This window comes from Zonotrichia albicollis, chromosome 7 (assembly GCF_047830755.1).
Source record: "Zonotrichia albicollis isolate bZonAlb1 chromosome 7, bZonAlb1.hap1, whole genome shotgun sequence".
Classification (NCBI taxonomy): Eukaryota; Metazoa; Chordata; class Aves; order Passeriformes; family Passerellidae; genus Zonotrichia; species Zonotrichia albicollis.
This window is the reverse complement of record NC_133825.1, coordinates 23,497,970-23,514,220: the sequence shown is the minus strand read 5'-3', so window position 1 is coordinate 23,514,220 and position 16,251 is coordinate 23,497,970. Positions and strand designations below refer to the sequence as shown.

The following is a 16,251-nucleotide window of genomic DNA, read 5'->3' as shown; positions in this document are numbered from 1 at the left end:
AGGCAAGTTTGGGGCTTTATGTCTTTTTTTGTGCCTCTTCTGTCTCTCAGTAAGTCCAGAACAACCACTAACAGGGTTTTCCTCTTTGGGAAAATTGTTACACTGGAAGTAAACTACAGAGCTGCTCGGTGCAGAATTGCAGCACTTCTTCAGCCCTGAAACTAGCACCTTTTTAATTGTTTAATGTATAAATAGAAATAGAAATGTGTCAGCTTGTGCAACCTACTGTATCCACTGGAGCAGTGAAGTGCATTTTGATGAAAAAAGGGCATTTTGATGAAAAAATGTATGACTTAAAAATACATTTTATTTTGACTTTGAAATACATTTTGTATGACTTAGAAATACATTTTTGTTCAAAAACATATGTTTTTGAACTCACGTGAGATAGTTCGTCTCTTGGTTCATTGAACTGAGTGTGTAACTAACTTTACACTCAGGAATGTCTAGGCATAGCACAAATCCTACTGAATTCAGTAGGACTGCTGCCATTAAAAAAGTCATTTCGTAACTAATTGTTTACAAAATCTGCCCACACAGTTTTTATGCCATATCTGGAATGTTAGTTGTATTCTTGGAAGGCAGGTGTTATTGAATGCTGAAATATGGGTAAAGTTAACTATTTTCCTATATTTTTTCATTGTGATTGCAAGCTTCTAAAGCTTCAGCTGGAAAATCCATCCTATTGCTATGAAACTTGGTCCCTCATCTCATTAAGGTGGCAGCCTTGATGGGTTTAAGTGCAGTAAAATATAATCAGCACAAACATATGCTGAAGTAAGTAGAACCAGCTCTATGGTGAGGTTTAGTCTCCAATGATACTCAAGCATAACTGTGCTTGAAGACTGCTGGAAAGAAATCTTATGATTTGAAATCTTGTAAAGGGTAACAAGTAATGACACTAATGCTTCAGTCTTTGCAGATTTAAATAAGGCAAAGATAGCACACAAACCATTAGGAAGTTCTGTGGGGCTTTTGTTCCATTTCTGAAAGGGTAATTGAAAACAGAATATTACTGTAATCTGAACACTGTAATGATTTAATTCCTGCATATTAGTTGTGCTTCACCATTCAACTTTATTTAGAACATTTTTCATGTTCTTTAGATTTGATCCTCAATAATTCTCAAGGGAAATATTTTGAAAGATGATTTTCTAGAAGACTGTCTCGGGCAAGAGGTAGACTGGAAAAAATACTTGTGAATTATCAGTCTTAACAGAAGCAGTGCTTTTCCCACAGTGAAAGGGCAGATTGGAGGGGAAGCAGAGAGGAACTCAAGAAAGTTCAACATACGTGGGCGCACAGAGGGTGATTGCAAATGGAAGCTGCTGAGACACACTCATTTCTCTGTTTATTTGTAGGGGGTGAATCCACTGTCAATTCTGTGGCGATGCGCATTGTCATGGGAAGCTGGTGGCTCTTCACCCTTATTGTGTGCTCTTCCTACACAGCAAATTTAGCAGCATTTCTCACAGTATCAAGGATGGATAATCCCATAAGGTAAGAGCCTCTTCTTAACACGAAGCTGGAAACCTGAATTTCACAGGAAGGTATTATCCATTTCAGTGTTCATTCTTGCAAGAAGGAGATAACTCTCTAATAAAATACTCTGCTTATTTGCAGTGGCTGTTTTTCTCTCCTCTCCCCCTCTTCACCTTCACTCTAACAGCCCTCAAGCAGGGAGGGGACAATGGCAGTTTAGTTCTGTATTTTTCCAGAAGAGAGGTCTCTCATGTCCTGCTGGTTGTTCGGTTGCAATTTGTGTATGTGTGTGTGTGTGTAACTTGGGGTTTTTTCTGCAAATTTAAAGGTCAAAGCTTTTCAATTTTTTTCTCACAAAATGTGGACAGAATTTCCACCCTCACGCTGGTGTGAAGTACTGGGAGGGCCATTAAAATTTCACACTCAGTGCTGACAAGGTTAGAGCCTGATATCTCGTGTTTGATGCGGTAGTGATGGAGTGGAGCAGTAGCAGTGCAGCACAGGCTCTTCTAAAAAGTGCTGAGCCAAGGTTTTCAGGTGTTAGAGGGTGACACAGTTAAGCTGCTACTCTTATTTGGGATTGCATTGGGAAGACAGACACTGAATGTTTGTGTTCTCTTCCTGAAACAGAAGAATTGTCACTGAGGTGAGGCTGGCACTTGTGATTTCTGCACAGAAGAAACTAAGTCCATTTCTTCTAAACATGAGTTCAATAGAATTTCCAATTTTTAGCTTGCCAATGTTCATTTGCAGATAATGTAATGCTTTGTGTGGATATATCATCAACATCATCATCACCTTAACAGGCTTTGGTTTTAGATTCACTTTCTGTTAGTTTGGCCATAATAAATGCGTCTTAACAGTAACACAAATAAGTACTCCAAGTAATTTCTGGAAATACCGTGAGAAACTATGTCGAATAAAACTATCCATGTATGATGACTGGATGTACTGGAAAGAAGGTTAAGCTCAGTGAATAAATTGCTCTTGAAAAGCAAGACACAAATAGCTATCCAGAAAGCTTGACTAATGATACTCTTAAAAATGTCTGAAGGTTCTATTTCTTTCGCTGCAGAAGAAATTTTCTGTTTGGTCTAATCAGTACTTTCCAAAACTCAGCAAAGTTCAGAGGAGGACAAAAGTTGCAGTGTAATTACATGAGGAATCTCTGCAAAAAAAGGTTTAAGAGCAGAACTATGGATTTTTAGAGGAGGCCTTTGAGTATGAGCTGTTACAACATTTACAAGGGATTTTAAATCCCCTTCTTATTAAAATGAAAGAACATTGCTAAGAACCTTGAGGAGATAAGTTTTTTGGGTAAAGGACCTGCTCAGAATTGTTTCACAAGTATTGAACTCAGGCACCCTTCTACTGCTGGAGATAGAAGCTGGAGAATAGTAATTAAATGCCTTTCTATGCCTAATGGTAGCTGCCAGGTCCCTTTACCACATCCCTTAATACAAGTTGAGGATGTAGAAGTAAGAAAACATCAGCAGTGTATTTCAGGTGCCAGAACGTAAATGTCAAAAGAAATTTAAATTGCCAGAAGCTTCACTGCTGGTGTTCCACCTACTTGGCTGTAGGGGCAGGGATCTCTAGTGGGTGTTGTCAGCTCCCATGTGGATACTTCATATTGCCTGATGTTAAAAGTGGTCCTGGATGCTGTGGTTTAGTTTCCCAAATCATTCCTGAAGTGCCTTGGCCAGAGGAGGTGGGGTAAAGAAATAGTTTTTCTGGAAACTTCTGTTGAGCCTTCATCCATCTCTGAGCTATGATTTTCATGTCCCCACTCTTCAGGCAAAACAGCTTATAAAATAATTTGTCAGATTTAGAACAGTTTTTTTTTTTTTTCCTGAGAAAGTAAATTACTGCCTTTCATGAATTAATCGTGGCCTTGGGCCTCAGCTCCCCATTCTAGCTGGCTTCACATCATATGATGTGCAGTGAATGTTTTTGCCTAACTCTGCCACTCAGCTTGCCTGCATTCTGTCTTTCATGAACCCAGAAAGGAATACTTATGTGAAATCAATTTTTCCCACCCAAAGAGCCACAATGAGCTAGAGCTGAATATTTGCTCACCAGCTGAGAACTACCAAATCTATCTGTGTACACTTCCATTGTTAAGAGAAAACAGCCCCCATTCTTTCAGTAAATGTCTGCTGTTATCTCTCCCTCCACCAGAGAAGTCCTCTGGTGTTCAGTGCTGCTGCCTCCAAATTGTCAGCAGGAGAGAAATAAGTATTATGATGCTGCAGTAGCTGCAGCATAGTTAAGATTTTCATTACAAGACTGATTTTCTTCCCAAGCCCTCTCTAAAATGCCTAATGGAAATTGTTTCAGTATCAAATTTGGCATGTGTGGTCTGTGACTAGTGAAATAGAAGTATGTTTGATTGAATAACTAGGTGTCAATCAACCCAGTGATCACTGCCTCCACAATTTCACTGCAAAACAAGTGTGTCATAGAAATCATAAACAATATTTATTAGAAGGGGCTTGGTGAGACGTTCACTGAAGCGAAGTTGAACTGTTGGAAGGCAGACTTTTAAAATTATTGTGTCAGATGAAAGCCTGCTGATAAGGGAATACTGTTTTTTTAGTTTTTATATCTGGCATCGTCAAGTCTCACAAGGCTGTTCCACCCTGCTGTGAGTTTCAGAGGCTTCCTGTGGCTCATAGAAAGGTGAAATATCCAGTGTATATGGATATGGCAGAAAGCAGCTTTGATCTGCCCCCTGTATTTGTTTCCTGACAGTTACTTTGTAAATCCCAAACAGGATTTTTTTTCCAGGTGTCTAGATCCCAAGTAAGAGACGTGCTTAACTTGGAAAGAAAAGCTATTCTTCTCCTTGGGTTTTCTCAGAATCTCAAGGGCTTCATCTCAAGTGTGCTAACAAAAAGAAGCACTGCCTTTCTGGTCTGGTGTGACAGCACGTGCTTCCTTGCTCCTCATGTGTCCTTGCTCATCATTCATCCTGGTGTCACGTGCTGGTGGGGTGGGTCCAAATGTGGAGTTTGAGACCCACATGACAACCTCTATCCCCTCAGGCGCTCAAAGTTGACAGGAAATTTGGTGTACCTTCCTTGGCTGCTCTCAATTTTTCAGTTGCTAGTGGTTGGTGCTTCTGCATCCCATTGATCTTTTAAAGCTGCTTCTCAATCCCTTTGTCTAAATTGCCTCCTGCACTTCTCATCTTCTCTGTGCCCCACCTCCCAGCCAGGGAACAAAGGCAATGTCATGGTTATCTCAGGATTTCTGTGTGTATGGACATCCACAAGCAGGACACATCAAGCAGATTTCCTGACCCCTTAGGGGCAGAGGAGAGACGTTACCTGGTTCAGTATGGAAAAGGGAAGGCAACTACTGGTGACAACTATTTTGGAGCTCAGGTTAGGAAAATATGATCCATGTTCTAACTTTGTAAATAATCAATTCTCAATTTTTGTTTTTAATAAGAAATCTAGGCAATGTTTAGAACCTGTGATAATCCTTGACAAACTTGTTTAAGTTGAAACCCAAATGATTTGCATTTACTCTTCTAATATTTGCCTACAGTACTGTGTGTAGCTGAGGAGTCTTCTAATGGGTCAGTCTACCAAGTAAGGCAGAATTATTACAGGCGAGTTTATTCTTTCTTTTGTCTTATTACATTTTCAAACAGCTCTTGGATCTGCTGTCTGACCTTCCATTTGTAATTATGAGTTTAATTAGCAGTGACTTACATTCCAGCTTCATTTCTTGTTAACAAGCAGACTACATGCAGTTCAATAGCTGCACAGATATTCTGAAACTCAGGTTTAGGAAAGCTTGTCTGACAAGAGGCTAAGAATCATGCAAAAAAAATAGGACATGAAAAAGGTACTCTATTTTCAAATGCAAAAGAGTTTAAATTTTTTATCAAATTGATCTTTAAATTTGTACATGCTATGGATGCCTTGAGAGGCATCTGTACTCTATGCATTCATCAACTGCATACAAATGCATAATTTTTCTGCTTTAAGATCTCAGCTGTTGTTTCATGATTTCAGATTTACTTTTTTGTATTTTAATTCCCCTATATCTTGTGTTTTGATGACAGCTGAAGATTTAAAGCAGCTTATTTGGGGTGATAGGCCAGCACTTGGAAGAGTTGGGTGCAAATTCTTTTTCTACCACAATCTCTGTTTAATCTTGGCAAGCTTAGCTTCCTCTCTGTCTTGTTTCTCTTTCTGTATAACACAGTAGTAATATTTTCTTAAATGGCATATTGTCAGTTTAGCTGTTTTAAAGATGATGGCCATATTATAGTAGCACTGCAGGTATCAAAAAAAGATATATTTTCTGGGTTGCATACAAAGCAGAAACAATCTCAAAATATTTTATAATAAAATGAGAAAAATACTTGGAATATGCCAGCCAGAGGGAAATGAACAAACATTTCATCCACTGTAGTTAAGTGGATTTGATAGGGTTGGTGGCAAGAACCTTACCAGAATCCCTCAGCATTCACAGCAATTTTGTCTTGAAATTCCTCATGTTTGAAAACAGCCTTTCTCTTGTTAATATCAGATGTGTCTTTTTAAATATTTCATTGGATTTTCTTTTGTTATGTTTAATTTGTACTGTGTGTTGCAATGTCTGTGCAGCACCTCAGGCATGTTGGCAGGAGGCATGTAGGAATAAGCATGATAAAAAATAATTATTGTGATTATCATTAAAGGCCTGTGAGGAAAAGCTTCAATCATGAAATAACTAGATTAAGTCCTTCCATAAAAATAAAGGCTAAGAAAGAATATAAGAAAGATGCAAGAACTCAAAACTTTTTTTCCTTTCCAGAACATTCCCTCTCTGGAGCACAGGGGTGAAATTTGCTGGGAAAAGCTCTGAGCAGCAGGGCTGCAGTGCTCAGGGGCAGAGCGTGCCAGCATTTGCCTTCAGGCTCTGTTTAGGACAAGGCTCTGGGCTGCTGCCAGTGCTCCAGCTCCCATTGTTTGTCTTTTCATTTCACTCCTATTGATGCTGCTGCCCAGTGGGTGCTGCCTGGAAAGCCACAGAGTCTGGAGCCTTTTGAAAAGCTTTCTGAATGTTGACATATGCCACTCAAACATGGTTTAAAATGGATCCTAATTACTCCTCTAATTGAACAAGCAGGCAAGCATCTAAGTGCAAATATTTCCCAGGGACATTTTTCTGAGAAAAATGAGAATGCACAGCTGAAAATCAAGCTTGCTTTCCATCTTCCCAGTTGCCATTAAAAAATGTGGTTTAGATTGGAGATCAATGGCAAACCAAGAGATTTGTGATTCCACACCTCTCCAACTTGACTTTTGAGAATCCTATATCATAGCATCTCTTCATTTGTTCTGGTTACTGAGACGTTCTGTGGCTGAGGTGGGTTGAAGCATTAAAATTCAGATGCATGCACAGTTTAGAGAAGAAAATGGTTTGGATATAACATTAGCAAAATCTACCATCTGTGCAGGTAATAAAATCTTTATTATTTTTTTCTTTTGCTTTTAAAGGAGAAAAATCTAGCAAGAGTAGCACCTCTCAGGACAGCCCATCAAAATGTACAAGCATTGGTTTAATTTGATATTTGGTACTCCTTGGCTCAGACAGAGTCACCTTTTGGGTCAGATTGTCTCACATTTATATAGGTTATTCCCCTGCTGTCCACAGAGGAGCTGTTTGCTTTCTGCATGCATTCAATCCCTCTGGCCCCTAACTTCACCTTCCTTGTTGTAGGATGGGGTTTCTTTTTATTACATGGATAGCACCTATGACTTCTTTTGTCAGGTTGTATTTTCTGTGTTACTCCTGAGGGATAAACAATACGTAACACAGTAATAGAAGATTTTTGCTCAATAGGATACTTAGATTTCTATTATTTTTTCTCTAAAGAAGCTGATTTAATGTCTTATATGAACTGATAATAGCATCTAATATAGCAGGATATTAAAAAAGCAAAATAATTATTACTATAGCAAATCAAACAGAAAGGGCCTTAAAGCTTCAGACAACTCCTAACAGCTCAATCCATCATCTCTAAAGACAAAAACAGAAGAAGAAGAAAAGCTCCATAGAGAATTCTCTTTTGGAAATAATTCTGTGTCTCAACCATTAAAGAGGTTGGTCAGTGTGGGGGGGGGGGGTTTCCACATTTTCAGGCAGATATCTTAATGACATTGTGAAGTGAAGCATCTGCCTGCAAACCAAACCAAACCAAAAGCCCTGTAAAATAATGTGTATTTTATATCATTTATCTGTACTGGTCAGAACCATTAGTGTAACAGTGGGCCCTGTTATAAAAGCTATGCAGGTTCTGTTAGAGGGTAACATAGTGAATATTACTGCATAGCTTTCCAAATTGCCAGAAGGTGTCTCTGAGAGCATTGCTGAAGCCAGAGCAAATAAGTTGTATTCACAAAACTACCAATAGTTAGTAAACACTTAATCTCAGTAAATTCATTCCTGCAGAACCATGAGATTAAATTGAAGGTCACTGTTCTCACTTATAAGAAGGAGAAGTTGTACCTGTTTCTTAATTACTGTCACTCCAGACAGGGCAGGCATAGGCTTCCAACTCTGCTAATCTCTTGAAATATTTTGAGAACTGCTTCATTTGTTCATGTAAAAAGCCCATCTTCTCACCTTGCACAATTCCTCACCAGCATTCCCATATGATCAAAGGTTCTGTGATGTTTGTGCCATGATTGTTCAACATTAGATTTTCTCACCCACCTAACAGCAAAGGTAATTTTCCCATCTCCTGCTCTGGACTGGAACTTCAGTCAAGGGCTGATGCAAATAGCTTTCTGCAGTGGCAAATCATGCAAACTGAATTTATTTGTGTTGTGAGGAGGATTTATGTTTGCTTCTTGGTTCCTTTTATCTCACGCATTTGCACAATCTCCATACCTTTATAGTATGTATGGTCAGCTAGTCCAATGGCTGCACTACTGTTTTTCTAGGTTCTGAAAGAGCTCTTGCAGAAGCTCTTGCAGTTTCTTATAATTTCTTTAATAGTTCCTCATGTTATGATAGTTTGTATCTGTGTCTTTGATATGGTATCTTTCAGGAATTGCCAGCCCTTCTGTATCCTTTATCCTTTAAAGCAACACCCCAAGAGATTTTCTTCTCTAGTTCTTGATGTTTGTTGAGTCTGATCTTTTGAAATGTAGTATTTTTTACATTGTTAATCTTGTTTGGTTTTTCTTCTGCCTCAGGATATTAAACTCCAACATCTTGCAAATACTTTTAATCTGGATGCTTTTCTCTTTGACATTTCCATTTAAATCTATCAGATCTAAAATAGCCACTCCCCTCATAAATGTCTCCATGATAGAAGAGCATTCATTCTCACACCAGACACTCTTAGCACCTTCACTGATGTATAGGATGATATTTCATCTACTAAAAAAAAAAGTTGTTCCAATGCATTCTAAAATATTTATCGACCATCTTGCCATGAAGTGGAAATTTGTAAACTTGCCATTTAAAGAAAGGCTTTAAAAATTGAGTGTCTTTATAAGGAGATTTAGAAACTATTCCTGATGATGTAAAAACAAACCCAAAACAAACAAACCCACAAACCAAACCAAAAAATAAACAACACAGCAAAACATTTTTAATCAATGCAGGTCATAGTTGTTCAGGGGAGAAAGGAACTTATTTTCCTTGGGAAGTAAGACATGATACTGTTTATTACCATGAGTGCTATACTATCAGTTCTTACTTTGCAGAATATTTTCTGGAGAGAAAAACCAACTTTTCTGGAATAGTACTGTGTTGCTAAGAGAAGGGTTGCATGTTTTCTTTCCATTTCCTGGACTCATTTGCCTTGCTGAGCAATGTTCTCTTCTTCTGCACGGGTGCTCCTTTACAGTATAATACAGGAGTGTTTCCAGACTCATCTGGAGATGAGGGAGAGAATGGCATTGCCTCAGAAAAGCTGTTTTGATACAGCTGACAAAGGTTGATGCTTTACAAGAAATGTAATCACAGGCATTGAAGTTGTTTGCCTTCTAAACCATTAAAACCAGCCTGAGAGAATGTGCCACTGATTTAATTTAATTGACTTATGAATAGTCATGTCTATCTTGAAAATAGAAAACCATCAATCAGAATGGGGTGGTTGTTAAACACTGTGTTTCTTACATATGGCAATAATGCAATTTCCAAGCTCATATTTCAAGGTATATAATTAGGCTGCCCAATAAACTAATTAATCTCAATATAATGAGCAGCCAGTTGTTTTTGATGTGCTTTTTTGGTGCTTTCTCATATGAGGTTCAGTATTCAGAGAGACTTGTGTTCAGGGTGAGGGGAAGGAAAGGACAAAGGGTAAGGTCTCTCTTCCTGCACATCAGGATGAGATGGGAAGTGCACCCGACACTGTGTGCTCAGTCTGGGTCCTCTGAGAAACAGGCATGTGGGCCTGCAGACTTTGAAATATGCATATGTAGTGCATGCACTTTAGACATCAGTAATAACTGATGAATGCTATATGTGCTTTCAGTATTAATGAAGAGCCCCATGTTTTGATTTCCCAGGAGTATGCAGCACATGCTCTAGCAATCAAGGTGCCTCTTCAGAGTCCCTCTGTTTTCTTCTCTGCCTTCTGTCAATAGTGATAGTTTCTGCTTTGCTCCCTGTGGTAAGGGAAGGGTGTGAAGCTGTTTTCCAGCATCACATTGTACCTTTGGGAGATCTGAATTCATCCAGCCCCTCCACCCCCACTGTGAGACTGCTGACATGCAGGACTCCTGATAAATCAAAACTTATTTTGATTTATGATGAAAGATGATATTGATGAAAGAGTTGTGTAGGACCTTGGTCCACACTGGGATTTCATGGACTTTAATGATATCCTAACAGTCATTGTACAAAGTATCACTAACCCCAAGTAAAGGCTTCATAAGGCAGCACCAAGAAGCCAAGCTTATCTGTTGCCCACTCAATTTAATTAAAAAGCTACTCTTTGTCATCTGAGCACAAAACAGAACAGCAGCATTATCAGTACTTAGAGCAGCAATGGAAAAGGAAGAAAGCAATTTCTTTCTTCTTGATCTTAATCATTAATCTTCATTAGGATTTTTAGCTTCTGAATGTGAGCTGTAGAAGACATCAGTGTAGCAAACAATTTAAAGTGCATCTGCATTTGTAATAGGTAGTTTGTTGTTTTCATTATATGTAAAAGCATGTGTCAGTTGCCAGATGTGTTTGATTCAGACAATATGATTTTCATGCCAACTTTATGATATGTTTGATTTAGGTGAAGTGACTAAAACCTGCTGTTGGGACTGAGGTGCTGTTAAACACCAGCTGCATTTTTTATTTTAATTAATAATTTAAGGACTGGAATACCTTGCTTTAATTAACATGTTAACCCTTTGAGCTACTCAGAGAAAGGCCACAGTGGCAGAGTGATTTAAAAGTAAAGCAAGGAAATACTCAAAGGAAGTCCAAACAGGAGTATTTTTTTCCTCCAAACATGCTCTTGACATGTTTTCACCTTTTCTTTGCATTTTTATTTCCTTCTCACTGTTGGATGGAATATGGAGTATGGATCAAGGATCTATAATGATCCAAATTTTTTACTAGGACTGATTATTCTGGATTTGCAGGGTGAACAGCAACTGCTCATAGCTGCTCTGAATCCCCTTTCAGACTTTAAACTGAATCTGCCAATGTTGCACAGATGTGCTGTTGTGCCAAATCTTTCCTTGATCTGTTCTGAAAATCTGCCCAGTCATGTAGCAGTTTAAATGTGGATCTGAGCATACAAATTAAAGCTCCACACTTTGAAATCCTGGGCCTGCATCTTAAAGGAAACTCTAATGTGTTAGATGCTCTGAGTGTCTCTTTGTCAGTCTGATACTTTTCATTGTTAAACTGCAAACATGGTGGGCAAACTGGGGAATACCTCAAGGTTATTAAGTTTTTAAAAATATGGAAAAATGATGTGGTGAAAAAGGTTATGTAAACAGCCCTTGTAAATGTAAAGGAAAGACTGCCCTCTGACTTCACTCTCTTAGACATCAGATGCATTCATATGCAATCATAAATGCTCATAATGCAATCATAAATTATCCCTCACATCCAGGGATCACAAACTATGGGGCCCCAGTGGATTCAGCTTTGAGATGCAAATGCTCAGAAACTAATTTCCATTGTTATTACTATTAATGGAATAGTTTATTACACAATTTTGTGGTTTGGAAAACATTTCAAGCAACACAATCGTAACTTCTCCTGTAATGACCATCATGGTTTTTTTACAATGTGCTAACAATTCAGAAAACATGGGACATCCAGAAAGAAAAAATAAATTATAAATAAGTTAATGAAAAAAATCAGCAATCCAAGTGACGTGCTTTTATTGCCTGGAGGAGGTTTGGAGAGGAGAAGGGTTGGAAGTATAGTTAGAAACACTGGACTGGCAATCAGGAGAGGTTTAGCTTATTTCTATCTGTTTAACAGATTTCTTTATGTGCAGTGCTGGAGCAGAGCCAGCATCAGCTCTAGGCAAAATGGACTTTTAGGATCCAGTGACAAGTCAAGTCTCACTCACAGAGATCACTGCAGATGATTGGAGTAGTTGAGGTGGTCCTGAGGGCATAATTTAGAAATAGCAATGGATAGGAATACCCAGAGGTTTAATTTTGTTTACAGAACAACCTGTTTTACTGATTATGATGAGAATCCAGTTTGATTTTTGGATCCAAATTTGAGTCTTGTAGCCAGAAATAGTGTTGAAATTTTGAAAATGGGCATGTTTCCTAAATAAACTGCTGGGAGATACTAAGGACTTCTGTGAGCAATGGGACACAGCCTACTTTAGGGATTTTGTCCTGCATCCTCCACACTTGACTTCAGTGAAAGTGCTGCAGATTGTTCTGAGATTGGTAAAGCAAAAGTGGAATTTCAAGTCCTGGTAACAGAACGTATTTCTGCTGCATCTCAGACTCTTAGAAAGTACACATAGCCTCCAAATGTTTTGCCAATACAATGTGTGTAGCTAGTAATTAATTACTACTAAAATCATAAACATGACAGTGTATAATTTGTTAGTGGCTTGACTGCCTTTGCATTTCAATGGGTTTACATTCTGTTTGTTCCCTTCTTTCAAAACTTGATCATGCAGTAGCTCTGCAGAATAGAGTCCCAGTGAAAACACTCAGTCTGCAGGGAAGTCAGTGCTATGTCAGGAGTTAAGAAAGCACTTTGGTTTACTTGTCTTTTCCCTTTACATGTAGGAACAGAGGCTTCTGAAAGTTGTTTGAAAGCAATTAAATCAGTTTGGAGGCTCTATGAGTTGAATGCTTCTGGTGCTTTGTGTATGTATTATTTGGCTATTTTGTTTTTCATTTTTCTTACTGCTCGTATTTTTGTCTCCAATCCTGTAACCCTTGAGCATGTGCTTTTTTGTGCATGACTGGTTTCACTGATCTCAGCAGTACTGCTCTATCTATTGATTCTGCTAGGAAGCCTACAAAAGAAGTTTCTTTAAGGGCAGTAGAAGGGCTCCTGATGCTGCTCTGGGTGGGTGACAGAACTGTTGCATGGCATGCAGGATGTGTAGCAAACCCCTTCCTCCTGGGGCAGAAATAAAGCTGGCTTTAGCATCCTCTCCCTAGAACTGAATGTTACATTTTACTTTTGGTTGCACCTCATTTAGGGCAGTAAGTCTCAATCCAATCAGAATCTCAGAGATAGCACCACACTGGCAGCAGTGACCATTATAAGCATGAAAAAGCTGCTGCAGTGCCATTACCTGCTGAGGAGTTCAATCACTATTTGTTTTAACTATAGGAAGAGTAGGGGGTTGACATGGCAACGTGTTCTGTGACACATGTCAATTGATTGGTTGTGCCACTGGAGGAAAGTCCCTGCTTCTTTGAAATGCTGTGTAGCAGCTGCTCCTGCCCCACTGGTGAGGACAAGAGCAGACACAGCCCTGACTGTCTGCACTTTGTCTCCTGCTGTGGTTTGGAAAGGTTCAGTCCTGGTGTGAAGGGCTGTAACTCTGCTGATTCTGTGTAGTTTAATCTGTCAATACTTACAACTCCACTTGTAGAGGCTTTTTCTGTTAAAGCTTTTGTTTAAAGTGGATGGTGTTTTTCCTGGAGATCAGATAAAATGAGTTTTATATGAATTATGAAGAAATATATATTTGCTGGTGAAGAACTTGACGTAGAGCATGCAAGTAGTGCTGCTGATCTCTACTGGACTATCTCCGTTGCTAAAATTAAGATTTTGCTTGAAGTATTTGATGAAGAAATCTGTTGGTCTGCACATCATCACTGCATTGAGACAGAATTAAGAGCATTTAAAGTGACTTGAAGTGAAATGATACAATGCAGAATTTGATCACGTGGCTATAGAGAAGCTTGCAATTTAAGGCTTGATTTAAGAGCTCAGTTTCATTATTCATAATTTCAAAGAAAATCCCAGATGCTCAAATGAAAATCATGGACCCAGTTCTTTTGAAGTCTAACGTTAGAAGAAGTGGAGATAAACTTGTTTTCGTTTTAATTCTCTGTACTTAGTCTATGGCCATTCTAATAATACCTTGAACAGTTTTATTGGCCCCACTAAGAATAATCTTTAAAGTAGCCCATCTTTCAGTTCTTGTATGTCCAGTTTAACACACACTAATAACTTTCCAATGGAACAAACAAAGAAAATCTACCAAATTATGCATAATACTTTTTTTTTAACTTATATTAACTTTTTAGACTTGGAGGTGATAAAGATAGGTCAATTCTAATGTTACCTCATTGTTCAGCCCTTTCTTGTACAGCTCATGAAAGTATACACCAGTTGCACTAGTGTTTAGAGACACTAACTGCTGTTCTCTTCCATTTTAAGTGGGCTTGTGCTTTTTTATCTTTCATTTAGCAGCACAGTGAAGCTCTTCATACAAGTCTCTGAGTCAGTGAGACTATCATCCCCTAGTGGTACTTTATATCCATAGCAGAGGGAATTTTTTGGTTTGGTTTTTTTTTCAGCTCTTCAGCCAGTTAAACTGTTCAGCTTTGGTAGAACAGCTCTAAAGAATTTCTTTTTGTGAAAGTTTGAACTCAGTTTCTGATGTATGAAGACAAGCTTTACCCTACCCACTCATAAATTTTATTTAAAACTGGAGTTCCAAAGATTGTTTATTTGTGAACAATGGATGGAGGCTCAAATCCTTTGTCTTGTAGTTTCATAAATGGATATAAAAATTAATCAGGACTCAGATCAGGACTGAGGTTCTCAATGGTAAGATGTGCTCATGTAGAGCATCTGCTCATTGTCTGTGCCACTGCAGTACCTCTTCAATCTTGATTCAGCTTTGCAGACTCTTTTCTCTTGGGGGACAGCAAGAAATGACAATCTGATCTGGCAAGGCTTGCTTGGCTTCCAAGTTCATCTCTTTGTGGGTAGATTGATGTGATAGCAGCAAACACCATTTTCTTATTTGTCCTCATTGACACTGAAAGTTCTGCCTTGGAGGGAGGAGTTCTCAGCAATTTTACGTCTCAAAATTCTGCACTTTTCTGCAGTTCACAGTGGGCAGAATTTTCTTTCAACTTATTGCTTTCCACAGGGTATAACTTTATCCTATAAATCTCCTTTCAGATAGGATTTTATGTTCTAGGTTTTAGCTCATAGGTGTTTCTTAGGCTTACAGTGCTGGTATGAGCTTGTCAAATCAGTTCAGATACATCTGTTTTTACTTTGAAGTTTGCTGGGTTTACTGTTTTCCCACTGCAAAAAATACATATTTCCCTCTCACATAATTGTGTGGAGAAAACAGTTCTTGTTAAGAACTGCACTTATATTTAATTCTGCAGATGTAATGAATTCTTAACTTTTGGGGGAAAAAGTTTAAAAGAAAATATATTAGCCTCAAGGCATTTAAAGATAGAAATTTAGGACTTGTACTATACATTTTATGTATGCATTTTTAAGACTTCATTTAGGCAGAGCAGCTTAAAAAGTCTCATCATCTCTGGTGCACTTTATCTTTATGGCAGCCATCACCTACAATATTATGCTGCATTGAGCAAAAATCTCAGGGTCACTACAAAAAAATCCTTATTTTATTTTTATTTTTTTTAAATGACGGGAACATGTTTTTCTTTTGAAAAATACTTTGATCACATCTGATGATCCAGATGCCTGCAGCTCAGTTAATTGATCAGCAGTTTCCTCAAAGCACCTGGTGTCAAGTTTAGTCTGTCACTTATTATTCATCCAGAAGTCTTGGACATAGAGCAGCAACAGAGTAAAATAAACCAATACTGGCAGCATATTTTTTGTCTGTGTATCTACAGCTCCACAAGGCTTTTACAAGTAACAAAACATCTCCAAAAAGTGTGTCTTAACCAATATTTTTATTCTGGGAATTAGTTCTAGTGGTCTAATCATAAGTGCTAATACTGGTATTGCCTGTCTGTGTCTTCTGCAGCATTTGTTTTATGCCAATGAGTTTCTAACGCATGAAACAAGCAGAGAGCCCAGTCTTCAGTTGCTTCTGCATGAAGTAATTGTAATTCCACTGGGAATACATATCAATTGTTACGTTCATCTGGCAGGCATATATATGGGCATTAAATATTTTGGCTGGTAACACAGGTTTAAAAGACAACATTTTTCTTTAGATTGACTGAAAATACATTTACTTAAATCAATTGGTTTACATGTACTTGTCAATTATAGCAATCACACAGTGGATGTATTTATGTACAAATTGAAGTTGTGCTCCTGTAACAGTAAGTGAGGGACATTGGCTTTTTCTGC

At 38.3% G+C, this 16,251-nt stretch overlaps 1 protein-coding gene across 8 annotated transcripts in view; it reads left to right on the top strand.

The window, feature by feature from the left end:
- GRID1 (glutamate ionotropic receptor delta type subunit 1) overlaps window positions 1-16,251 on the top strand; it is a 477,950-nt gene that overhangs the window by 432,046 nt on the left and 29,653 nt on the right. For all 8 annotated transcript variants that reach the window (XM_074544662.1, XM_074544661.1, XM_014267759.3 and 5 more), the window contains one exon: window positions 1,362-1,500. In XM_074544662.1, the coding sequence (XP_074400763.1) occupies window positions 1,362-1,500 (139 nt within the window). The remainder of the gene's footprint in view (window positions 1-1,361; window positions 1,501-16,251) is intronic.